The sequence below is a fragment of the Kazachstania africana genome, chromosome 1, assembly GCF_000304475.1.
Source record: "Kazachstania africana CBS 2517 chromosome 1, complete genome".
NCBI classification, from domain to species: Eukaryota; Fungi; Ascomycota; class Saccharomycetes; order Saccharomycetales; family Saccharomycetaceae; genus Kazachstania; species Kazachstania africana.
In genome coordinates this window covers 446,814-472,386 of record NC_018940.1, presented here as the reverse complement: position 1 = coordinate 472,386, position 25,573 = coordinate 446,814, and the positions used below count along the sequence as shown (strand labels likewise).

The window sequence follows — 25,573 nt, the reverse complement described above, 5'->3', positions numbered from 1 at the left end:
AAAAAAAATAATAGTGCAAATAAGTCTTGGCAATTGAGAAAATGCAGCGCCAGTGGGACAACAAAGCGACTATGTCACTATTGTTCGAGAAGCCATGATCTTACTAACTAAGCCTACATGGATATGAAAAGACTTCCCCCCCAACAGCATTATCGTGTCTTGTATACACCGTGAAACACCTGCGTTCGTGATGTAACGGGGACAAAGTTCCCAGAAATTTACTGTATAGTATTCACCCTGATAGCAAGTCATTCCCATGTTGACCTTGACGACCTACAGGACCATAAATATAGAATTCACGTACCAGCCCTGACGGCCACGACGACGACGACGTACCGAACGATCCATATAGGCACCAGCCGGGTGACACCCCGCCGGCCCAAAAATTCGCTTCTCTTATTTTTTTTTTTTTTGTCCCTTTAAACTTTCGCAGAAAATTTTTCTTTTTAATATTAAATTTCCAACGATGCGAAGAGAGAGGAAATAGACAGATAGGAAATGTGTAAATTTTATGAACTGGAAGGAAAGCAGTTTCAGTATATCAACTTTATTCAATCTTCAGTTTTTTCTTATTTTAGATAATAAAGATTATAAGACAAGGAAGTGTAATATAAGGCAGTAATTAGAATACTCTACTATTTTTTGTCAATTGATTAAGGGTTCTAAATTAATTGCATTTTTATTTCATTTCTTTATATTCACATAAAAAGAAAAATTATAATCACTAATAAAATTAGTATAGGAATGTCAACAAAGTTAGATTCCGAAACGAAATTCAAAGTGAATACACTACAGGAATTGTTCCCAGACTGGTCCAATGATGATCTCGTTGAATTAGTTCATGAATATACCGACTTGGAAACTATAATTGATAAAATTACATCCGGCGTTGTCACTCGATGGGATGAAGTTAAGAAACCATCAAAGAAGGATAAGAAACGATCACAGGGACAGGAATCAACGAGTTATAAACATATCTACGATAATGATACAGATTTACCTAGATATCCAAATAACCAACCGAAGTATCGTCAAAATTTTACTAAGAAACCTATGCATACTACAAAACAACAACAGCAGCAATCAATTGTTGGTAACGAAAAACCAAGACCAACCCCTGTCAAGACAAAGTCCGTTTCTCACACAACTTCTTGGGCTAAAGTTATTGCCACTGATATGAAAAAGCAAAAAGAAGGTGAACAAGAACAACACAAAACTGTTGTTACAAAAACTGATATTACTGATGAAAAGGAAGGTGATAAAGAAATAGAAATAGGCACGACAACAACTATATCAAGTGACAATCAGGAACCAACAAAGAAAAGTTGGGCAGCAGTGGCAACTCCAAAGGAACATATAGTTAAAAAATCCTCTCTAGGTGACGTTGAGCAATTGAAGAAAGAAATAGAAAATGTAGAAAAGGAAACAGTTCAAGAAGCTGAGCATCTTGAAGAATCTTCATCAGAAGAAAGCTCTGAGGAAGAAGAGGAAGAAAAGGGAGAGGAAGAGAAGGTAGAAGAAGAAAAGGAAGAAGTGAAAGAAGAACCAGGAAAGTCACAAAGAGAAGAAGTGCAGCAAGTTGAAGAACCTGCAAGAAAACCTAAAAAAGAAATCAGGAAACAACCAATCAAAGCAAGAGAAGAAAAGGTAGCATCTGTATCTCAACAACAACAACAGCAGCAGCAGCAGACTGCTACCCCACAACAACAGCAAGCTCAATATGATGCTGCTGCTCAAGCTCAAGCTGCTCAAGCTCAAGCTGCTCAGGCTCAGGCTGCTCAACAGCAATACTACATGTACCAAAATCAATTCCCTGGTTTTTCTTACCCTGGTATGTTTGATAACCAAACCTATGGATTCAATCAGCAACAATACCAACAATACCCAATGTATCAACAATACCAACAGGGTCAAACTGCTGGTGCCGGCATTGCTAGTAACGCTCCATCAACCCAATACACTAACGTTCAACAAGCTTATGGCCAACAACAACCAACTTCTACCCCAAGTACAGGCAATGCAGATTTAGCCAGCGCAGGTGCATCTACGGCTTCTCCAACCAGTACTGCCAACTCCCAGGTATATGGACAACAACAACAGCAACAACCAAAGGCACAACCTTACGGTCAACAACCTTTCATGCCTTACTATGGACACTTTTATCAGCAATCATTCCCATATGGTCAACTACAATACGGAATGACAAGTCAATACGGTTATCAAGTGCCAAATCCAAAGGGTTCTGGCTCTAACTACTATCAAGAACCACAACAGCAAGGTCAATTAAGTGAAAATGATCAAAGAAATTCCACTTCATCTCAAAACAATGAAGAAGAAATTAAGCAAGAAGTCCAACAACCACAGCAACAAGAAACCAACATGACTCCGCAACAGCTACAGTATCAACAGTATCAACAATACTATCAGTTGCAGCAACAACAGCTACAGCAGCAACAAAAACAACAGCAGCAACAGCAACAGCAACAGCAACAGCAACAGCAATCGAATCAACAACAACAGCAAGGTAATGCACCATATGGTTATTCTGGTTATGATTATTCTTCTCAGTCATCAAGAGGTTACTATTAGGTTTCATATATATTCTAATTGAAAATATATAATTGTATGTATTTTTTTACCCATTTGTCTCACTTTTTGAATCTTTTCTTGCGTTCGCAATTATCTGAAAAAATGGATTTTAATAATAACTTGCGCATTGTATTTGTATGTATATGCTAATACAGCAGTCTCCAAAACATTAGGGCACAGAGATGTCAGATCCATTTAATGTTCAATCTCACGTGCGTCCCCATTATACCTTGCCAGGTGTGATGCATTACTTGCAGACAGAATTTACCAAGAATGAAAGAGACAGAATTACGTGGGAACTAGAAAAATCTGAGATGAAATCATACATTTCGTTGTTAGAAAGTGAAAATAGACAATTGAAATATGAGCTAGCAAAGTTACAATCTTCAGATGATATCTCGAATCAGCCATTCAAGAGTGATGACATGGGCAGGCTAACGAAATCAAAAAAAGTAGTGCAAGATAATGTTAGAGAAATAATCTATCTGTTGAATAATTCTAACGTGACGGCACAATTAGATACATTAAATGATAGAGATTTACCGTTGCATGAAATGGAAAGATTAAATCTTAATACAAGAAACACTGAAGATTCTCTGTTTAAAAATCAGAAAATGTTGAAGAGATCAATTGCTGAAAATAGACCTTTCCTAAAAATTTTCCAAAATAATATACTAGCTACCTTGGACAATAAACTTAGATGTTTCAAAATAGATGCAGATTCACAATGCGTTGACACAGGTATGGAATTCAATGGTATTGAAATTAAGAAAATCAAGGGCATCTTTTGGCTAGACAAAGATAGAGCGATGATTTTGACCATTAGTGGTATTACTATATGGACCATACAGGGTCAAAGAATTTTAAGCGAATTGAACATTTTTGATGACGTTCTTTTCAATCCCGAAAAGATCCGTCATATCGATTTTAAGCATAAGTGGCTATTATTAACAAATAAGAATGATATTCATATATGGGAACTGAATATTCCAAAGATATCATGTCCCTTTGATACAATAGTTGAAAACAAGTATGACATACAACCTAGTAAAGGACTCCTAGATTGTATCTTAGGAATTACTGAAAAATCATTGATTGTTCTGACAAGCAATTTGTTAGAGTTGGAAGTGTACAACTTTGAAGGGGAGATATTGCAAACGATTGAACTTGGGAAGGATGTTTCGAAAAAGAAGTACTCTCATGGTGGCAGACTATTTTTAAATAAAGATAGCTCAAAGATTTTGGTTCAATTGAAAAAACATATTATAATATATTCATTTGATCAGAAAAGAACAGTGTTTCAAAAAACTCTTGAGAATGCACCTGTTTCAATGTATTTTAAATATAATAACGATTGCATAGGTATTGCATACAAAGATAGTGTCATTGAAATCAGAATGCTAGAAACCTTCGACCAGGTACTCTTCAAATATATCCATCGTTTGCCAACACAATTAGGATCCCAAACAGATATGACTTCACAAAATGATAAAGGTTTAATTATCGATGCTACAAGAATAGATGGATCAAAACCAATATTATTATCTCTTGGTGACAATATTTTGAAATTGGAAACAACTGACAACATCTTTTAAGTTTTATAGCCCCTCCCCCTGTGTATACAAATAAACGAATTACTGTAGTGCTAATCGTGTATTTAAGAATATCAAGCCTCTATTAACGAGTTATGACAGAATCTATATAACATCAATCTTGTTAGTCGCGCATTACGAATGTTTGAAGATCGAAAGAAAAAAAATTGAAAACATTATTCTTCGATCATGTTGAGCTGGAGAGCAAGTGAATCTTGTCAGTTTTGGCAACAGCTAGTCACTGAGTTTTCATTACTGTCTTAGTCATTTTAATCAATCTAGATATAACCTAACAGCTGTATTCTTTCGTTTGAGCAAACCTATTTTATTTTGGAAGGGATATCTTATGAAAATGTCATCATTATCTAAAATCGATGCCAATTTACTATTACAGGACCCAGGGACACAAGATTCTGAGAATATTGTCAATCTGTTTTTAGGAGATAACTCCAATCCAATTGACTCTTCAGCCATCATAGGCGGGAGTGCATATTCGAATACTCTCGAACTGAATAATGGTGAATTAATTTGCTATCATTTAGCTCGCGATTATAGAACAATTACATTATACAATATGAATAACATTGTTACAAAGAGAATAATCAACATAATGGTTCCAGTAGAATCAATGAATAAGAACTATACAATGACTGTGAACATATTTGGTACACTATTATTAATTAATATGATCTTGAAGGATGGTTCTTTCCTCACGATGAAAATACCCACAGATTTTCTTACTTCCATAAATAATGCCCCTACCCTCGGTTCTGACTGGTTCAAACTTCAAACACCATATGATTTCAGTGTCAGATTACCTCACCTCTTACATGCGATTTCAGCAGAGTTTTTGATGGTTTTCTTGGAAGATGGCGGTCTTCTAGGTTTAAAAAGCATTTCTAATGACCACGATTTTGAACCGATCTTATTCAACGATAATTCGTATCTCCAAAGTCTAACTAGACTGTTTGTTCGAAGATCCAATTCCCGGAATGCAGTAGGTAAGGTTATAAGCTGCATAAATTTCCAACAGAAGTTTCTAATCGCATTGACTGAATCCATACATTTAAAAATTTGGGACTTATCCAATTTTGACCTTATCCAAGACTATGATTTATCACAAACTCTGGAAATTAACGATTTCCAAATCAGAAGTACTGGCGCAGTGGGTAACTATCTATCTATATTCAACAACTATTTGGCACTTTATTTACCAGTCGCTAACGGTACTTTCCAACTCGGTTCCCTTTCAGTTAGTGGCAAGGGACTCTTAGAATTTCAATTAAGGAAAACTTTTCCATCAAGCCTATCCTCTTCCTCTGTTTGGTTTCTGGCTGATATGAAGCTGATAACACCAATTGATCTCAATCATGATTCAAGTTACTTGAACCTTGTGGTACTTTGGAAGAGCGGTACAGTGACAAAACTACAGATTTTGAATGTGCTATATGAAGATTTACAGGAATATAAATGGATTGAGGCATCTAATAAATCAATTAATGACCTCAAGTCAGAAGCAGACTCGATTTCCGTAACACCTAGAACTACTATTGATTATGAAGATGTTTTATTTAAATTGAAATCCAAATATGCTCCACACATCTTCGAAGCTGCTCAAAACATCTTAGCTGAAAACAACTTCGTGGTTTCAGCAAATGATCTCGACAGTCAAAATGGAGAATATTTGGCCAATATGGAAACGCTTTTAAAAGATTTGAAAAATAAAACGGATGAGGCTTCCTCTTTGACAATATTCAAGGATGAAATCATAGTGGTCAACTGTTTAACGAAATACAATCACTTCCTTTACAAAGTTAATTCTACCCTGGAAAATTATTTTTTCAACATTCATATTAATAGTTCTACAGACGAAGAAATGGCCAAATATCTGAAACTATTGAACGGCTTTGCTTCACGTTTACCAAGAGATGTATTTACCAGACTCTCAGAAAGCTTTGTAGATACCATTACTGGTAAAATCTCATCTAACTTAACGATTTCCGAGAAATTTACTCAAATTTTCAGAGAAGTTCTTCAAGGTCAATTTGACATCAAAGATGTACAAATCCTTTTTAACGAATTGAGTACAATCGATGTAGTTAGTTGCTTAAATCATCTCATTGATAATCATTTGACTTATACGACGTCAAGTAATGCATTCGTTGATTCAATTTCTGAGGACAATTTTATGAAAATCATATCTATTGAAAGTCTAAATCAGCTTATTACAATTCATGATGACTTCATTCTACAAGTACTTGTTACATTCTTACTATTGGATGTTAACTACTCTGTTTTGGAAAACCAAATCAATAAATTATTGGAATTACATTACAAACAATCTTTGTTTCTCAAGCTATATCAACAAGATAAACTAACATTAGTTGCTGAGATCTTTAAGCAAATATCTAAATATCACTTTGGGGCAAAATTATATTCTTATTCTGAATGGAATAGTTTTGTCCAGCGTATGGTTTCAGAGATTTACGAAACCAAAATAACCGCAAACCCATACTACTGGAAAATGTTCTATAATCAAGTGTTTATCAAAAAGAATAAGTTTGAAAACAAGTTGTTCCTAAGAAACATTGGCAATGAATATTATCTACGTAATAATAGCCTTTTTGAATTCTTACAGGCTATATTAATCTTTTATTGCGAGGAATACGAAGAGTCATACAAATTCTTTCAATTGCACGACAATTATTCGAGTATCATGGAACCAACTTACGATTTACCTTTCTTTTTAACTGATATGATTAATAGCGAGTACAATGACAAGAGTATTTGGTGTTCTTTGATTAAATCACTCAGTCATAAGGATAATAGTTTGTCGAGGTATAACTACTATTTATCATGTATTTTCAGCGATTATGGCAGTAGTCCTGAACTAGCTCTAAGAGCTATCAAAAAATCGATTGAGATTTCGATGAAAGAAAACATTGATCTGGACATATCTAGTCTGCAGCATCATCAACTATTAAAATTGCTAATTTATTTCAATATCTTTGATGAGGTCATAGATGTGCTAAGATTGAGTCACAAATATCTAAATCCAGATGAAAGAAGGGCTTACTTTAAAGATTTATTATACGACGTAACTGAACATGAAAAGTTTTTCTCCATCCTCTTGAAACTTTGTGACGACAATAAACCAGGCTTCTTACCAATTGAGGATTATGATATTATAGATACTCTATTGGTGAATAATATGGACAAAAGCAATTGGCATAATTACAAGAAAATTTACAGCTTCCGTTTGATAAATGGAAATAGAAGAGAAGCTGTTGAAATAATCTATAATTACTTATTCACATATGGCGATGAAGTTAGTTTCGAAGTTAAGAAAGATTGTTTCTTAATTATTATTAATATTTTATCAACATTCAAAGAGATATCTGAGCAGTGGATCATCAATGGGAGTGAAGTGATAACCTTACAAGAACTGAGAGATGAATATATTCATCTGTGATAAACATTCTGATGATTCATGTATGTGCTGTTGGGAGGGAAAAAAAGTATGTTCATTATTTATAATATATATGTAAACTGTAAAAACTAGTCGTTAACCCCTGTTAGTTGTATTACCGCTTCCCCTTGGGTTATTTTCTTTAAATTCGTCCCATTCTCTTGCTTTATAAGTTTCCTTATCATTCCAATCATAATTATCTTCATCCTTTTCGTTGTCCTTATCTATATCTTCTGGTCCTCCCTGTAATACTCTTCCTGACTCCCATTCTTTTTCTAAAAATTCTTCTACCGACATTGTTGGGCCATACTGGCCATATCCTCTCACTTTATTTTGTAAAGAAGCTTTCCTATCAACCAGGGTAAAATTCCTTAAAATTTTACCATTTTTGGAAAGCAATGGCATATTCAAGGTTTCTAGCCTGTCCGTATACTCTGTGCTACTTGGAATTTCTTCCTTTCTTTCCCTTGTATTAGATTGTTCGAATTTTGAAAAGTTTTGAAGTAGTTCTACTTCATAAAGTATTTGTTCTATTTCATTAAATGATTGATAGCTCAATATGCTCAGCTTTAAAGTGCTTAATTTTCTTAATGCTTCATCATCATTATTGCTGTTAGATTCCAGGAAGTTTAACTGCTCTTCTATAGTCTTACTATTTTTATAAAATTCGATTTTCTGTTCTCTTTTTGAATAAGCATTTGACAATTCTGGATCTTTATCAGCCGATGATGTTTGATATAAGTCATTCAAATTTGGATTATAAGTTTCATTGAAAGAATCAATTTTTTTTGATAATATAGGGTCTAAAATTCCATAGTCTTGTAATGATACTAAAAACTGTACAAATAACTGCACTGATTTTTGTAAAAATGCCAACTTAAATTTATTTCTTGAGTTCGGATCCTTCGAGGTTATGTTTTGTTTTCTGGAAAACATTAATGCCAAATAATAGTCTATTGAAAGGTACTTAATAGATTTCGTGGATAAGTCTTCTAACGATTCATTAGAGCTGAAAAGGGAAAGATCATTGTATATTTTTGACTTCAATTCCAATAAACTTTGTATATTTTTGGTTACGATTTCCTGAAAGCCACTTGAATCTTGTCGTGATGATGAATGTTCTATTTTATTTTTGAAAGTGTCAATAATTGAAGAGAATTGAGCATCAATAGAAGTCATGAGTGTCAATACTATTAGTATATAAACTGTATATCTTTACTTTTATTTTGCATTTCCATTTATAAATGTGGTTGATTTTTTTCATTTTAGAATTTTTTTCCAAGGTGTTAATCTCATCGCCCGGTTAATAGACCGGTTTTAGCAGCATTAGTGAGAAGCTGCAAAGCAAATAACAGCCCATTTACCGCTACACGTCCACCATGAGCCTTGACCTGGATGATCAACTTCCCATTGCTTGGTCAAATTTTCATCAAGGCCGGCTGGTAAGCCGACTTGAACGTCAGCTTTACAGGTTCTTAGACTCAACGAGACGACGCCGTTGGAAGATAATGGACCAATAGCTTGAGCCCATGGGGTAGTACGAGACCACGTTCTATCACCTGTTAATTTTCTGTAATTCAAGTCACCTTTGAAAATCACTAAATCGGATTTCTGTAATTCCTTAAGAATTGGACTATCGCCATCAATGTTCCAATAATCAAGGTCCGTCGTCCAGAATTCAGAATCTTCAAAAGTGATCATTTCTTTATCATAAAAAGCCCTGATATCGGAGGCAAATGAATTTAAAGCCTTTGATTCAGTTGAGTTCTTGTCGCTGATAGAGAAGAATGATGGATCTGTTAAATCATTTAATAGGATGAAGAAATCTTTAATCATTGTGTCACTCACCATGTATGGCGTATCCTTAGCATGGAAGACACATTCAGAAGCTAATTTTGACTGTAATAGGAAAGCAGCTAACATCAAATCGGCATAAAGTTCGAAACCGGAGTTATCTAATACAAAATCGACACGTTTTCCACTTTTATTGCCACTCTTGATAAGTTGATTCCAGGCCTTTTCAGTGTCATTGATTAAAATCTTGGATTCCGATTCTTCCCTTGCCTTTTGACCTTGGATAGATTTGATATCTTCTAGAGTGGCATTCGTTAATAAAGAGAGATCGGTAGCATTGCCCCACAATGATATTTCGATGAATTCCTGGAATAGTAACTTTAAAACTTCTTCATCATGGTTGCTCTTTTCTAATTGTGGTAATAAATTCTGATATCTTATGGCTAATTCTGCAACCCCGTGGCAGGAAGCTTGGAAGGTTGACTGTTTTAATCCATTGAAACAGTCGAATGACTTCCAATGCTTGCTCGATTGTAACCTGAAGATTACATTGACTCTTCTGTACAGGTAGATTTCAGTGAAGAGCCATTCAGCATTTAACCAAGTAGCACCTGAATGTTCATCTAAGTACTTGTTGAAGGTTAATGGCACAGATGCAATTTCACATTCTTCAGCAGTAAATTTTCTTAATTTAGCATCGTTTATAATCTCCAAACGAAAGGCAGCTAATTGCTCTTCAATTATTTTACCTTGATTTATAATCTCGTCGTCATTTAAAGTATCAACTTCTTTCAAAAGATCATCGATAATATTCTGGACAATGATAGGCCAACGGACGGATGCGGTATAAGCACCAAATGTGCCTTGATCGCTGGTCAAAAAACGACGTGGTAATGAGGCAGTCATGATTATCTTACTGGTAAGCTTAGAATAGTTTTCTTAAGATGCAATTGCCAGTCCAAGCTACTTGCTTATATATTACGTACATGTCACTGTTTCTCGTGACCATTAATTTGCTCGAACGTACGATTTTTTCCAGCTTCTCGTCAAAAGATCCAATATTTCGAATCCTGGGTTCTGGGTTTTGGAAGTTGAATTGGTCATCGTGATTAACAATTCAACTGTTAACTAGTAGCCAGTTGATGAGCAGAGTTGTATTAGTCATGGTAAGAGGCAGAAGGCTGGGGAAGCTGGATGTGGGGCTTGTTTTGTGTTAGCCGGTAGGGTCCTCTTTTGTCATACGCACTTCGAGTTAATGACGTGTGAGAAGAGTGGTGTCAATGAAATGTATAATTCGTGGAGAGCTCCTTTTGATTCATTACTCACACCACTTAACAACTGATTACCGTTCTATCGAGAAGATGTTTCTTGCAATATCACTACTTAGAAGCTTGCATAGTGTGATTCGATATCATAAGATGCTTTCCATAGATGAAAAAAATAAGTCAATTTTAGGAAGCTTCTCTTGATCGAACAAGAAAGCACAGAAGATATAGTAAACCTGAAGATATGAGTTTCTATTCAAGTCTGCCATCTAGTACTACGAGTGATACGTTGTATCCAACTCTTTTTGAAATCGTCTCTTCTCAGGAAATCGATGATTTGCTCCCTTCATCTATTAGGTATATCATAACAAATTACTGGATTCTTAACAACCCGACAAGATGGAAACTTCAGATAAATAACTATTTTGATGAGTGGTTTAGGCTTCTTTTAAAAGGAGGTGTTGAACTTTATCATTTAAATCATTATAATTCAACTTTTATTGACAGGTTTTACGGATTGCAAAAATTTAACGCTAAGAATAAGACATATTTAAGAGCTCAAACTAAGTTATTGGAAAATGAAAACGGTGAATGGTTACTAAATTTACAGTTAACTCAGTGGCAGAAATTGATTCTTCTGTTGCAAAAGACAATAATACCTTATTCAAAAATAAAATTAGATGAACTTCATCAAAAACTCTCGGTTCAATCTACTTTCCATGAAACTAATGAAAAGATACACAAATGGTTTTTAAAATGGTATCCAAAGTTTAAAAAACTCGTTTTCATACTCAATCTAGTTGTCAAATTGAACTTTCTTGGCGGAAAAACAGGTTCTACTTCATTCTTAGATTACATAACTAACATTGAATATACAAGAATAATGGTACCTTTACAGGAGAGGTCCGGGAGTTATCAGGGTATACCGCTCAAGAATAATAATGATTTTAATAGGCCAGTGAAACTCAATAAGATGACGGTATGGAAATCAGTAATGGAAAATTTAAAATTCTTAAACTCAATAAATTTTAAGCTTTTGGCAAATTTATTCCCAGCATTTATATTCATCTTGAAAGTTTATCAATGGTGGGTTGCCAATGACTTATCGACAAAATTATCCAATAAGCTAAATAATATAGATAAACAAATCCCAAGACCGCCAACTCGTGAAGGTGAGACTTTGACTTCAAATAATTGTCCCATATGTTCGCAGCCTATCACAAATCCTTGCATATTGGAAAATGGATTAGTAGCTTGCTATCCCTGCACGATAGACTATCTAAAAAAACATGAAGGTAAAAGTCCCATAACAAATCAGAGACTGCTGGGTTGTGTGTTTGACAAGGATACCAAAGAATGGGTATTTACAGGTATTAGGAGGCTCTTAATCTGATACAGTCATTTCCCATTGATTTAATACAATCTCCAATAATTTTATCTCATTTTCATGATTTATGATTTCCTTTTCAATATCTTCAGTTACTGGTCTCTTCAAGCCACTGATTATCATTGATATTTTCCTTAATATTAGGTCATTCGGTTCCTCACTTTTTTGTAAATAGTTTAGAGTAGTATTTATCCTAATGATTAACTTTTCAACAACATTTCTATAGTTTGTTTCTTCTAATTGATGTTTTTCGTAGGTGCTTATATTGCCACCTTTTTTGTCTTCTTTGGAATTCATTACTTGCACAGAATTGAATTTATACTGGAAGTCAACGAGTTTAAAATCATTGATCATTTTGACATAACATTCAAGTTTATTATCAGCTTCATATCTGAAAAGGATTACTATTCTTTCCATCAATCTATGCATAATTGAATCATAATCAAAAACTTTGGGATTTACTAACAGTAATCCTATCACATCTAAATTTGGTTCAGTTACTCTGATTAACTCAATTTTCATTTCTAGATTTTTGTCATCGAAACCAAACTCTGATGTAACAGCTTCTAGAGTTATCGGTATTTTGATGTTTCGACTAATGGTGATGTCTTTACCATTTTGAACCTGCCCCAAAAGTAAATAGCATTGCGGTACAAGTTCACTCTCGCTGAGTGAGTTGAGATCATTCTCGTATTCGTAATTAACACTGTACATTACATTGGAATCCATATTTATTGAATAATCCATCTTCCCACTTTCTTATATCTCTAATCATTCTTTGACATTGGTGGGTGAATGCGTCTCTTTTCCTTTTCATGAATTTGAATCGTTCCGCTTATATACAGGATTTTTTTTAGTTATATACAATGATCTCTACACAATTACGGTCCCTGGGTCTATTAGAGGTTCCTGTTTGCTATTTTGAACAGCTTCGTATGCATACCACTTCATTAAAGCATCAGTTGCAGCCCTTGCTTTTGCTTCTTTTAATGAAGATCCGTAACCTTCACCCAACTTCTCTTCACCTGAAAACACACCAATTATGAACACAGGAGCCTTTGACAATCTCCCAGATTCTGCAATCAGTTTAGAAACCGGTTTTTGAAAGTTTTCTCTCTCGCAAAGCCTTGCTAACTCTCTCGTAGGATTTTCAAAATAAAATAGTTTGGAAATATCTAGTTTCCTGCTGAGTATGTATTTATAGATGAAATCTACAGCAGCGTGCTCGTTTATTGTCCATAAAACGCTTATTACACTTCTAACAAAAAGAGCTAACGCATCATTTTCAGAATAGTTCAATTTAGATATCATTTCAATACCATCAACCTTATTAAATTCATTATTATAATACCTAAGTTTACCTAGGGTAACACTAATTGGTTCATTCTTGAGAAACCTTTTCATTATTGTAGACTGTTCAACTTCAACACCCCATGACCTTGCAATATTTGCCAGCACATTCTTGGATATGTATGCATTAATTGCAGCATTTAATACCACGGTAGGTAATCTAGGATATTTCATTAAAAGAAATTTAGTGACATGAAACGTCAGTAAGTTCTTACCAAATATATTCAATCCATGATTATCGGCTTGTTTTGCTGTTGCAGTAATGGTCAGACTATCAGAAGTGGAGAATGATGATCTACAGGTCAAACATTTTGATAAATTAGATAATGTAAACTCTTTGGGCAAGCCTATTCTCTTGTGTAGAGTAGTCAATGTTGGGGACTTGGAGATTATTGTCTCGGGCGTTTCGTTTATTGCAGTTTGTAGGTTCTTATAATATACCTCGTACTTCCCAAGTTCCGTCTTTGTCAAAGTGCTATTAGCTCGATAGAAAACGTGCTTTCTTAAACTGGAGAAAAGATATTTCTGCAGAATAGAATTCGAGAATGTAGATCTAGCAGTGGAACATAGCATTGGTCATACAGCCTTTTTGTATTTACAAGCATTTCTCTAAGTTCATGAAATGCTCGAAACTTAACGTAACTTTTTTTAAAAGCTACCCACTCCGGATATCGACTTTAACAATAATAAAATTTCAAGAAAAGGATATGAATAGAAACAGAATTTCTTTATCTTGGCGGTACTGCAATACTACAATCATCGCAACAAGTATCCAAAAGTACTCATTATTATATTGTAACATGGCAGGTTTTTCGGTTGTGAGTTTCACTTGTCGGGACAGCCCCACCCGTACGTGAATAATCGGTAAGCTTTCATAGCTGGCAGACGAGTAAAGCCTCGAGACATTTTTTAGGGCTGTACCCTGAGATTCTCTTCGAAGCAACTTGACCTTAATAAATATTAAAATGGCGCTTTTGATTTTGATTGTCATTCCATTGCTACCTAGCGGATTGAAAAGTTTTATTCCATTAAAGTGAGGAATTGAAATGAAATGAGAAGCAATGTCGTTAACCATACAAATATTAGAGCTCCCGAAGACTATTTTTATGGTAATAGGGCATTCTGAGGGTCACTTGCAGCTCAGAAACATTGTGCTATACCACCTATTTAGACTATGCTTCTGTGCTTTCTTTTCTTGTTGATAAAAGCAAAGCAAAATGTCTGTATGTACTCTGAGTCCCATCTTCTTACGTGTCGTACTGTCTTTCTACAAGAACTAACTTCCATTTGAGAGCTTTTGAAGATCATATTTCTCTGTCATTACACTCTATGCTATTTCCTTCAAAAATATATAAAAACAATTAACTGCGGGCGTGTGGCGTAGTTGGTAGCGCGCTCCCTTAGCATGGGAGAGGTCTTCGGTTCGATTCCGGACTCGTCCATTTTATTTTATTTTTTTACTTTGTAGCTGCTATAATTACACGATATGTATTTGAGTTAACTCTCAACGTTTTAAGCAGTGAAGTTTTCTGTTCAGCCCTATAGTTATATCCTTCTTCACACGTATAAAAACATATTGAAAATAATGCTGCTAAAATGATGCTACCTATAACTTTTCCTCTCTCGACTGGGAAGATGAGACTTTATTCGAGGCTAGTAAAGCCATTAACATCCAATTTTCCGACAATATATGCCCTATCTACGCCAACTGGCCATAAGTCAGCTATTTCTGTCATACGGATCTCTGGTTCACATGCCAAATATATTTACCATAAATTAACAAGATGTTCTGCAGATCCAATACCTAGAGAGGCAGTTTTAAGAAAACTGTACCATCCATTCGAAATCATAAATAACAAGCCATTACTGCTCGATTCTTCTCTGATCTTATTCTTCCAATCACCGAAAAGCTTCACAGGGGAAGATATACTGGAACTACATGTACATGGTGGTAGAGCAATCGTTTCAAGTGTTTTAAATGCAATAAATTTGCTACATGATAGAAGTAGTAATTTCAATATAAGATATGCGCAACCTGGAGAATTCTCTAAGCGTGCCTTCCACAACTCAAAATTTGATTTGACAGAAGTAGAGGCGATAAACGATTTGATTAACGCTGATACTGAGGCCCAAAGACGCAGTATTCTTTCTAGCCTGAATGGTGATAATAAATTGTTGTTTCGTGAATGGCGCAGTTTACTAATTACTTGTATGGCTCAATTGACTGCTATTATTGATTTTGGGGATGACAATGATTTGTCCACAAGTCATGATATTATAAAAGGCGTCTCAAATAAAATACTAGGATTAAAAAACAAAGTTATTGACTTCATAAATAAGGTGGAAAGGGCGGATATACTAAATGATGGTATTAAAATAGTATTTATGGGTTCTCCGAACGTTGGGAAGTCTTCATTGTTGAATATGGTTACAAATGATGATACTTCAATTGTGAGTGACATACCTGGCACTACAAGAGACTCTGTGAGCACGCTTATAAATATTGGCGGGCAAAAGATAATAATGACCGATACAGCAGGCATAAGGAAGGAGAGTAATGATAAAATAGAGCTTTTAGGGATTGAGAGGGCAAAAGAAAAGAGTGGAAAAAGTGACATTTGTATATTAGTTCTCGATCCTACAAGGAACGTAATACTTGATGCTGAGGTTATTTCTTGGGTAAAATCACTATACGGGCGAAAAAAGGAAATATTGGTGGTACTAAACAAATCAGATCTTTTTGAAGACAAGAAGATTTTGGAAAGCATTAAACGAGATGTATGTTCTTCTTTCAAGGGTCTCGATTTTCCAATTATTACGACCTCTTCCAAAACTTCAAGTGGAGTTAAGGCCTTTTTCACTGTTCTAAAAGAAAAGACTGAAAAGATCTCATTTTTGAACAAGCATTCTGAAGCCATTACGATATCTATGAGAGCAAAGGAAATCCTAAGAAAAGACGTTCTGTATGGTATAAATGAATTTTTAAAATCTAACAATGATAGGCATGATCTTATTATATTAAGTGAGAACTTACAATATTCAATTGATGGTATAAGTAAAATCACAGGAGAGCATGTTGACGTCGAAGAAATCCTCGATGCAGTCTTTTCAAAATTTTGTATTGGAAAGTAAAATATTCTATAATGACCGAAGAATATACATATAATGATGAGAATGATATACTTTTATCAACTATGCGGTGCTCCTATTTAATAATTTATATGTTTCTTGAATGACGTAGAACTGGTTAACTTACTAAAATATAATCCATAAGGTACATGCGATTAGAGAAATACCTATAACAGCAGTAATAATAGCTGCTGCTGCTTTTGATCCGCCTGTAATATTTAAAGGTGCCAAATTTGTAGCGGTTGTTTCGGTACCTGCCGCACCATCACCTTGTGACGAACCACCATTTGTACTATTATATGGGCCGGGTTTATCAAGTGCACGTGTATTTACCAGAACTTCCAATGCAGACATTTGTTCACCTAGGCCATAATAACCGTCCCAGCTCCCAAGGAACCAGTTTAGACCGCAGGTATGGCCATCAGTACCGCCTGAGCATGATTCTGCTACAGCGTATGCCGATGCATTCATCCATGTCATGATTTGGGTTCTTGTACTTGGGACTAATTGAGCCGTCACTCCCAAAAACCTAGCAAAGTAGGCCTTGAATGAACGCTGATCGGTATCACATGTACCTGCTGGTTGACAAGCAGCTTCACACATAATACTATTGTTTAAGAAAACACCTGATGATGAAAGGGCAGTCATTGTCCTGTTATACCATAAGGAAGATTCAGAATAGTTATACAAATATGCGGCGCCAGATAATATCAGACCTTGATTATAAGTCCATTGATATTTAGTGACGGAAGAACAATTATCCTCTGTACTGGCACCATCATAGACATAAAGTGTATTTCCCGTCGTGATGAAGCCTGTGTCCTCCATCCAGTTATAAACTTTCTCAGCCCAGTCCACATAACTGTCATTACCTGTATACCTCGCTAATCTTGCAGCTAGATGAAATAACGCACCGTTTGACACAGAATTTTTATAATCGTAACCAGAATTCCAGGTAAAAATTTGCCATCTCAGACCACCACCACAAGAGTCCGTGTCCCAACGTAGAGCCATTGTATTAAAGACAGCTTGGGCAAGGTATAACCATTGAGGCTCATCAGATGCTGGATTTGTGAAATTTCTCTCTGCTGCAGTCATTGCAGCTATACCCCAAAAGGCTTGATCGTCGTTTCCTTCAGTTGTAGATTGATTCAGTGGGATATAGTCCCAGTCATTCCCGGCTTGATAAACCATTGCTGCCAGAATTTCATCGTTATAAGTGTCGTTATCCATGAAGTACCAAAAATCCAATAAAGTTCCGAAGGCACCGCCTGCTTCCCACCAGTAGTATGGACTGGAAAACATACCTACAGTTCCACCGTATTTAGTACCTTCATAGTAATCCATAAGACCCCAGGCAACTAATGCAGTTGCATTTTGTAATGATTGATAGTCATCCAAATCTAATTCTAGTGATTGTGATCTCCATATTAGAGTCGATAATATTAAAGCAAAGGTCTTTATCCTAGGAATCATTGTTTCTTCTCTGGAATATTTGTAATGAAGGGAGGTGACGCTAACTTCATTTCACTGGTATAGATCAAGAAATAATTTTGTTTAGAGTTTAAATAATATTAACAAGGTATAAGAAAGGGAAATACAGTCTCTAGTGTGTGAATAAAGAAAGCAGGTAGCTAAGGTTTCTTCGTTGCTTTGAGTTAATGAAGTATTCATACGTAATTTTTCTTTCGTTTCTCAGCGGTCATGAATAGGCAAGAGAAAAAAAACACCTGGGCTGAGTATGCGCTCTTGTATTTTCACACTAATCGAAGCCCAGGTCATTGAGATTTAGTTTTACGTGTAGCTTCTTTTTTCGTACATTGAACTGTATCGTATCAGATGAATAGGTTCTCCAACTGTATCTTCTACTTGAAGATATCAAGCGTTTTAGTTACAAGCTTTCAAACTAGTCTTTGACCATTGTAAGAGAAAGCAAACGGGTGATTAGAGCTTATAGTTGGGTACGCTGCGTCAAATTGCTTTCCTGTTTGATACTCACTGTTTTGTAAATTAGCGGCTTGGCGTTTTTCTTTTTTTTAGCTTCCCTCGAGGCTTGGCCGACGTTGCGAGATATGGGTAAGAAAGTTCTGTAGGAAACTACTGATCTTAGAAAAAAGTAATTTTCAAGTGGAGATAATTAATTGCTTGGCTTTTTTGAATTTCAGATGTAAAATATAAGGTGTGACTACTATAATTAGAAAGAGAAATCTTGTAGCTAGGGAAGATCGGTTAAAGTATGTAATGGGAGGTACCTATGCACTCAATGTTGTGTATTCTGTTTTAGAAGGTCGTTTTGTCCCGTTGTAATGACAGGTTAAGTGGAAAGGAACTAGATGTATATAGTATGGGAGGAAGGCATGGCACGCACCGCTTAGTTATTTATTATTCCTCCTCGTATGCCCTAAGATTTATGTTTCTTCAAACAAACGGACATTAAGCTAGCTATTATATAGATATGTGTTGGTAGAAATACAGGCTTCCAAGTATGCCTTTCATCTTCTTAAAATCCCAATGTTTTTAAAATATTTAATTTAACTTGTCTCTCAAATTCTTTCCTATTATCCCTCCAAAGAATGCATGCATCAATATTGGCGCCACTCTCAATATTTGGTTCACTGAGCATACTCATCACGCTCAGAAGAATTTTTTCTACACTTTGAACCGGTGACCATCTCTCTTCAGCTAGCTCATACATATTAGGATCTTCACCTGGAGAGTGTAAGATTGATATGCAAACCTCACCATTTGGATAGATATTTGGATGTAGTATGCTTGGTGTGAAGGTCAATTTTGGAGGAGACAATGGATAATCTTTGGGAAAGTCTAGCTGTGCATTAAACACACCGCCTTCATACGGACTATCTGGTGGTCCCTGAACCAAGCAGTCCCATTGAAATATGTTATCTTCAGTTTTAGGGCCGGCCACTATACCAGGTGGTGAGTCTTTCATAAGCTGTTGTAGCTCTTTCAATAGACGTTTTTGTGCAGTTTTAGACATTGTTCGTTCTTTCTTTAAGTGAGTTTATAGTTAGCCACTTGTTGCTTTACACTTCTCGGGATTACTGGCTGATTTGTCTAAACAAAAGTCCAGTTCTCTTCATATTCGCCAGATCAACGTCTAATTCAAACAAGCGATTTTACTCAGCAGAAGTTAATCCGGTGCAACGTTACCCGGCTTTTCTGCTCGCAACACAGACCTGGGCAAATACTACCATACATATACATACATTGCATGCATCGATGCAATCGGTGCATGATCTGGTCCTCTTTGTCCTAAAAAAAAGCTGTATAACGTTTTATCTGTCCAGGATGTTGCACTAAAAGATGCGAAAACACAAAATTGAAAATTAGTCACTAAATTTGCTCAACTTACAGAATCATTACACCGGTATTATTCGAAAGGCCGTTCAAAGTAAAAGATAGTTAATCATCCCAAATGCCTTTCCTCCTTCCAGTTTAATCAACGTGCCGAAATTTTTGACGTTGTTGTCGAGAAAGCTTCAGAAATTTTATCTCATCGTATTTTTTTTGCTCGAGAAGAGAAGTCGTAGAAGGAGCAAATTAACTTTAAAAGAAACGATCTTACATCCAGCAAATTCTGAGGTCAACATTAGAAGCAGAAGCAAAAAGCTATTAAGTCACTTTCCTGTGATCCAAGCATTATATTTAGTGATTGAAGTGTAATAGCTCGACTGAATCAAAGTTTAATACTATTTTTGTCAGATTTAAAAGATCAGTATGATCATCTATAATGGTGAAAAATATGCGTGTGCTTCTTGTATCAGAGGACATAGATCTTCTATATGTAGGCATACTAAGAGAATGCTTGTAAAGGTACGAACCAGAGGAAGACCTTCTCCAGTGGATATACGGGATGTTATTATGGTAGACACGAACTCTCAAGTTAAGAAAGACACCACAGATGAAAAGGATATCGCCACTTGTAAGGATATGAACGCTCAGCCAATTATATTCGTAAGGGCAAAACAAACAGAAAAGGCTACGCTGGTGGATGGTAAACTGAATATTATAATCCAGAACAAGAACGAGAAAGAAACTGGGAAGGAGAAGGTTATTGATGTCAACAACATAAAATGCATATCAGAAAATGAATTTTTGAAGAGGCATTCAAATTATACTAAAAATGTGAGTGAAAATGCTACTATCTGTGCACTTAATGAAAAAGGTGAGAGTAAGTGTTGTTCAGCAAATAAGGAAAATGTCCTAAGTGATTCTATCAACTTTGCCGATTTGACTCCGCTGGATTCTCAAACTTTTTCGTCAATGTCTAGTTCTAATTCTAGCTCAGACACTGATATATTAAGTGATATTTTTGATCCCGATAAATCTTCGTTCGATATTTTAACCCATAAAGGTATTTATTTGAGTACAGACTGTACGTGTGAAGATGAAAAATGTCAGTGCTTAAATTGTCTAATACATAGAAATGAAGATGAAATTACCTCATTTATTCAACAAAGCGGCATACCTCTCACAAATTTAGGATCACCAAAGAGAGATGCTGAAAATATACCGGAGTCATGTACTATTGCCTCCTGTTCTTGTACACCTCAAGACTGTCTTTGTGATTCATGTACCACCCATCCAGCTGAAATCATACCGTTCGAGAAATTTTTCTTTAAAGGTCTATTGAATATAAATCTACGAAAGAAGACTATTATAAAATATAAGGGCAAATTGATACCCTCTGCATATTGGTGGAATCTTTTACATGATCAGGTATCTCAAATGACTGAACAATCTTTGGAAAATTTAAATATATTAGAACGGTTTGATGAAATTGTGGAAAGTAACAATGTTCAATTGCTAAATTCGGATATGAACGAATTTCCATTGGACGATTTAGGAGGCTTTTATGTTATATAATAATATCGAAGCGATTAATAAAAAATTGTTTATCCTGTTGCTTCGTCTACGTAATAAAATCAAATTAAATATTCTTCCTATTTACTTTCTTTTGTAATTTTCTAGGATATAACATGCTTCACGTTTCCCACTTTCCCATGCGCCATAGGCACAACCAGCACCATCCATAATGGTATGTTCGCCAGCAAATCTAATCCTTGAATCTTGTCCGTCAGACATTGCCAAAATCATAGCGATTGGATCATCACCTGGTTCACAAGCGGTATATGCACCACGAGAATATGGTTCTCTCGTCCAGTTAGACGTGATTATGTTTCTTAACACTGGCGCATCAGTGACAGGTATCTCAGAATCGTTGCAATTAAGCTTCTCGACTACAGGTTTAGCATTCAAAGTTTTCATAATAGTTCTTAGGACTGGTTCAAAAAAATCATAAACCTTTTTTTTGTTATCTTGTATTGACTCGATATAGTTTGTTAGAGGGGCTTGCATCAACATCATTAGACTGGCAATACCGTTAACTTTTGCCATATTGACAAAATACAATGGATGTGACCAGCAGCTTCCAAATGAATCACTTTTTGCATCTTTCAGTTGTTCCAATAAATCAGGAAGTGTTTTGGCATTACGAACTTTTTGGACAAAGAGTTCGTCAGTTTCGGCCAATGTCATTATTTTAGAAGATTCGTTAGACCAACATACCTCCTGGAACTCAAATATAACCTTCCCTAATGAACCAAAATGAACAGTCTCGAACCCACTTTGAATTTTTTTGTTCAATGGGGGGTCAAAGTCGATTCTACCTTTTGTATCCTCAACATCGCCCTTAATGGACAATTCCAATACACTCTGAGGGATCGTAACTACACAATAATCTGCAGAAAATTGTTCATTTTCAGCTGTCTTGACAACGACTTTGTCTCTTGCCCTAGTGATGGATTTGATTTCAGTATTCAAATGTAACCACTCCTCCGGAAATGTAGTGGCAAGTTTATTAACAATTGTGTCAAAATATAAAGCCATAGCATTTCTCCCTTGGTGACCAAAATAGGTGTCTTTCGCACTTAACTCCTTCCAGTCTAAACCATGCCATAATTCTAAATACCTAGGAATTTGGCTACCATATCGAATTTGGTCGTCACTTAAAAAATCCCTTTTCAAAAAGAGATACTTCATTATTAACTCATGAAAAGAGCAATCTAAAGAATTTAGTGTCTGATGGAATATAAGATCAGCAAATTTACTTATTTCATTATCAATAATTTCCAACCGCATTTGAGGATCTCTGTCAACTCTTCCCTTTTTCCCATCAACAAAAATCCAAAAATCATCATCAAAGACAAATGGTCTTTTATCTTTTTCAGCAATGCATTCTTCATTGAACATTTCATTTATTAAAGTGTCGTGATGCCAGCTAGCACCAAGATCATATTTTCTTTTCCCATCAAAGCCTGTCACCGTATATAATCTGCCACCTATTCTGTCTCTTGCTTCGAAAATTTTACAATCATTAATCCCATTTTCATGTAAAAATGAAGCTGCTTTCAATCCAGCTATTCCAGCACCAACAATAATAGCACTCATCACTCAAGAACTTTTGAATATCTGTGAAATTTCTCCATCTTATGTCTTTTTTTTTTTTGCATAAAATATCTCAAGAGCTTTTTATACCGGGGAAATTGAAACTAGGTTTATTACGTGATATTACAGGTAAGTATAGTATTACATTATATAATGATCATAAAAATGCTTGATCGAACCATTGTAAATTACCGAATAAATCTTCTTCCAGAAGATCGTCAGTAGGTGTGCTAAGAGAATCCTGCAAGATTTGGAAAGGCATGTTACTGTCATTCTCTTGGTCAGGTTCCTCGTCTTCTCCGACTTTTGCAAATTGCTCAAAGTTATTCTTATTTACCGAGTTGTCAGTAGTCTCATTAATTCCCACCAGTTCATTCAGAATAGAGGTAGCTTGAAGAAGCCTTAGACATGCGATATGGTTTAGCATTTTGATGCACCATACACATTGTGCTAGCATCGAGGGAGGATTTTTGGGTTTCTCATTTGCCAGGGAATTCCAAAGGTTCATGGATCTTGCTAATAGATCCTTGGTACTATTCGTTTTTATACCGGCCTGGAGCAATGTTAATGAAATTAGACTCACTGAAAATAATTGTGACAGGTTTAGCCACCACGGAATGAAAAATTGTTTATTTTTCACTATCAGTTCTAGTAAGTTAATGGAATGGCAAGATGCTGATATCAATGAATTGAAATCTACATTGAAATGTAAAGATTTGGACGTAAGATCTGTAGGAGGTTCGAGTAATGCGAGTAGTGTCTTTGCCTCGAAAGTCAATTTAATATCTAAATAAGTTAAAAATGGTTGTACCTGGTACAATGACGACCAATTATCAAAATTTTGTTTTGATATCCATAAATCCAAGCTTTGTCTGAATTCAAGAGATTCAGTCGGACTTAATTCCTGTGCGTTTTGTTTTTGGAAACACAATATCAATAATGATAGTTCATACAAATGTATTGTCTCACTGCTGAACCATGAAATATCTTTGGTTTTAGTGGCATTATCCGGTCTAATCATTGTATCGATTGGTAAATCCAATAAATACGCTCTACCAATTTGGAAACTGATCAATTTATCCATTATAAAAACGGCCCAAAAACAATTCCATGCCTTGATTCTATCATTCTCTGAGTGTATTTCGGGTAGCTGGTTCAAATGTAATGACATTCCTTTACACATGGTAACTGCTTTACCGAGAGCACTCCAACATGCTATTTGTCTATGACATGTTCTTAAATAGAAGGTAATAAGTAGCCAGGATTGTAAGAGCTCGAATGATTCCCATTCAAAAGTCAATTTCGATACTATTGAATATGAATAATTGAAAAGTTTTCCCTCTTTATCGTGAGTTTTATTCAGGAAAAGTAACTCTTCTTCACTAAAGAAAGGCTCTTCGACGTTGGGAGCCTGTAATTCGCCGTCCTTGAACCTTAATGCGATTGCTAGAACCAAATATAATATTGAAGTGAACAGTTTCGTTGAATTATTGTTCTGTTTCCCCTGTTGTAAAAACCCATTGTTATATTGCTTCCAAAAAGTCGAATAATCAAGTATTGATAATGATTTATTAATTTCATTGAAGAAAAAATTCAATAACTTATTGACTATTGAAAGGTGCATAGAATTATCAAAATTGAAAAATAAATCACCATTATTATTGCTGTCATTACTGTCTGAAAATGTACTTGCTTTAATATAGTGTCCTCCCGATAAGTTCCAACCATAATTTTGTATCCTGGGAACTTCCAAATTAAAGGACTTGATTGAGTCTGGTGGTAGTTGAGACAATAAAGAACGCCCCAAATAATATGGTAGTACATTCTGATATCGTCTATGGAATCTATATTTATCTCTTGAAAAAGTGAACCAAGGTGATTTTTGGTTATCTATTTCTGGACCATGAATTATGTAATCCCGCCGTATACTTGATAGTTGTTTCTCATCATTCACGTAAAGACTACTATTACTGCTATGTTCTCTATTTGAACTTAATTCCAACAATAATTTTGCAGTTTGATCTTCTATGAAAACGCTTTTACCATTGGAGGACAGTGGTATAGATGAGGCCACACTGGACTCTCTCGATGAACTCAATACATTGGTAATAAACCTGGGTTTCTTTCTTGAGGCAAAAGTTCTATAATCGTAGGTACAATCTACATTGTGTCTGATACAATTCGAGCATGGTGATAAACCGTCACATTTAACTTTTCTTCTCTTGCATATATCACAAGCTTTCTGGACTCTTAGTCTCTGTTTAGTCGTTGATTTACTCATTTGGAAGGAAAGCTTTGTAACAGGTATTTCCACTGAAGAAGCATCTAATAAATACTCTGTTTCATCGCCAGCTATTAACCATTAAAGTAGAATAACATAGCCATTTCTAAGATGAGATCACTTTTAACGTTGCGTGGAACTAGAAGCAAAGCACAAGTAGTCAAAATGAGGTTATGTAGTGCACCACCCCCCAGAGTGAGTATTAGTGGGCGTAACCTGGATATGTATGGTTTAAACTCCGTGCTTTCG

General features: G+C 35.4%; 14 protein-coding genes and 1 non-coding gene across 15 annotated transcripts; 7 read left to right on the top strand and 8 right to left on the bottom strand.

Annotated features, from left to right (window-relative positions):
* Nucleotides 1–744: 744 nt before the first annotated feature.
* Nucleotides 745–2,589, top strand: KAFR0A02260 (RNA polymerase II degradation factor 1; the record flags this gene model as incomplete). Its single annotated transcript, XM_003954750.1, has 1 exon — nucleotides 745–2,589. The coding sequence occupies one exon, from the start codon at nucleotides 745–747 to the stop codon at nucleotides 2,587–2,589; it is 1,845 nt and encodes a 614-aa protein (XP_003954799.1).
* A 182-nt stretch (nucleotides 2,590–2,771) lies between these two features.
* FAR8 (Far8p) lies at nucleotides 2,772–4,184 on the top strand (the record flags this gene model as incomplete). The annotated part of the gene is made up of 1 exon (XM_003954749.1): nucleotides 2,772–4,184. One exon carries the CDS (start codon nucleotides 2,772–2,774, stop codon nucleotides 4,182–4,184), a length of 1,413 nt encoding a protein of 470 aa, XP_003954798.1.
* Nucleotides 4,185–4,527: 343 nt separating this feature from the next.
* NUP120 (Nup120p) lies at nucleotides 4,528–7,653 on the top strand (the record flags this gene model as incomplete). The annotated part of the gene is made up of 1 exon (XM_003954748.1): nucleotides 4,528–7,653. One exon carries the CDS (start codon nucleotides 4,528–4,530, stop codon nucleotides 7,651–7,653), a length of 3,126 nt encoding a protein of 1,041 aa, XP_003954797.1.
* Nucleotides 7,654–7,746: 93 nt separating this feature from the next.
* Nucleotides 7,747–8,829, bottom strand: TAP42 (Tap42p; the record flags this gene model as incomplete). The annotated part of the gene is made up of 1 exon (XM_003954747.1): nucleotides 7,747–8,829. One exon carries the CDS (start codon nucleotides 8,827–8,829, stop codon nucleotides 7,747–7,749), a length of 1,083 nt encoding a protein of 360 aa, XP_003954796.1.
* Nucleotides 8,830–8,976: 147 nt separating this feature from the next.
* On the bottom strand, nucleotides 8,977–10,350 carry KAFR0A02220 (putative methyltransferase; the record flags this gene model as incomplete). The annotated part of the gene is made up of 1 exon (XM_003954746.1): nucleotides 8,977–10,350. One exon carries the CDS (start codon nucleotides 10,348–10,350, stop codon nucleotides 8,977–8,979), a length of 1,374 nt encoding a protein of 457 aa, XP_003954795.1.
* Nucleotides 10,351–10,953: 603 nt separating this feature from the next.
* PEX12 (ubiquitin-protein ligase peroxin 12) lies at nucleotides 10,954–12,102 on the top strand (the record flags this gene model as incomplete). The annotated part of the gene is made up of 1 exon (XM_003954745.1): nucleotides 10,954–12,102. The coding sequence occupies one exon, from the start codon at nucleotides 10,954–10,956 to the stop codon at nucleotides 12,100–12,102; it is 1,149 nt and encodes a 382-aa protein (XP_003954794.1).
* CSI1 (Csi1p) lies at nucleotides 12,094–12,843 on the bottom strand (the record flags this gene model as incomplete). Its single annotated transcript, XM_003954744.1, has 1 exon — nucleotides 12,094–12,843. One exon carries the CDS (start codon nucleotides 12,841–12,843, stop codon nucleotides 12,094–12,096), a length of 750 nt encoding a protein of 249 aa, XP_003954793.1.
* Nucleotides 12,844–12,969: 126 nt separating this feature from the next.
* Nucleotides 12,970–14,019, bottom strand: MRPL3 (mitochondrial 54S ribosomal protein mL44; the record flags this gene model as incomplete). The annotated part of the gene is made up of 1 exon (XM_003954743.1): nucleotides 12,970–14,019. The coding sequence occupies one exon, from the start codon at nucleotides 14,017–14,019 to the stop codon at nucleotides 12,970–12,972; it is 1,050 nt and encodes a 349-aa protein (XP_003954792.1).
* Nucleotides 14,020–14,815: 796 nt separating this feature from the next.
* KAFR0Atrna2A lies at nucleotides 14,816–14,888 on the top strand. Its single transcript has one exon. It is a non-coding gene; the product is annotated as a tRNA-Ala (tRNA).
* A 154-nt stretch (nucleotides 14,889–15,042) lies between these two features.
* Nucleotides 15,043–16,578, top strand: MSS1 (Mss1p; the record flags this gene model as incomplete). Its single annotated transcript, XM_003954742.1, has 1 exon — nucleotides 15,043–16,578. One exon carries the CDS (start codon nucleotides 15,043–15,045, stop codon nucleotides 16,576–16,578), a length of 1,536 nt encoding a protein of 511 aa, XP_003954791.1.
* A 123-nt stretch (nucleotides 16,579–16,701) lies between these two features.
* On the bottom strand, nucleotides 16,702–18,051 carry KAFR0A02170 (glycoside hydrolase family 76 protein; the record flags this gene model as incomplete). Its single annotated transcript, XM_003954741.1, has 1 exon — nucleotides 16,702–18,051. One exon carries the CDS (start codon nucleotides 18,049–18,051, stop codon nucleotides 16,702–16,704), a length of 1,350 nt encoding a protein of 449 aa, XP_003954790.1.
* Nucleotides 18,052–19,075: 1,024 nt separating this feature from the next.
* On the bottom strand, nucleotides 19,076–19,573 carry UBC7 (E2 ubiquitin-conjugating protein UBC7; the record flags this gene model as incomplete). Its single annotated transcript, XM_003954740.1, has 1 exon — nucleotides 19,076–19,573. One exon carries the CDS (start codon nucleotides 19,571–19,573, stop codon nucleotides 19,076–19,078), a length of 498 nt encoding a protein of 165 aa, XP_003954789.1.
* Nucleotides 19,574–20,313: 740 nt separating this feature from the next.
* MAC1 (Mac1p) lies at nucleotides 20,314–21,462 on the top strand (the record flags this gene model as incomplete). Its single annotated transcript, XM_003954739.1, has 1 exon — nucleotides 20,314–21,462. One exon carries the CDS (start codon nucleotides 20,314–20,316, stop codon nucleotides 21,460–21,462), a length of 1,149 nt encoding a protein of 382 aa, XP_003954788.1.
* An 81-nt stretch (nucleotides 21,463–21,543) lies between these two features.
* FMS1 (polyamine oxidase) lies at nucleotides 21,544–23,046 on the bottom strand (the record flags this gene model as incomplete). The annotated part of the gene is made up of 1 exon (XM_003954738.1): nucleotides 21,544–23,046. The coding sequence occupies one exon, from the start codon at nucleotides 23,044–23,046 to the stop codon at nucleotides 21,544–21,546; it is 1,503 nt and encodes a 500-aa protein (XP_003954787.1).
* Nucleotides 23,047–23,200: 154 nt separating this feature from the next.
* On the bottom strand, nucleotides 23,201–25,324 carry STB4 (Stb4p; the record flags this gene model as incomplete). Its single annotated transcript, XM_003954737.1, has 1 exon — nucleotides 23,201–25,324. The coding sequence occupies one exon, from the start codon at nucleotides 25,322–25,324 to the stop codon at nucleotides 23,201–23,203; it is 2,124 nt and encodes a 707-aa protein (XP_003954786.1).
* Between the last annotated feature and the right edge of the window lie 249 nt (nucleotides 25,325–25,573).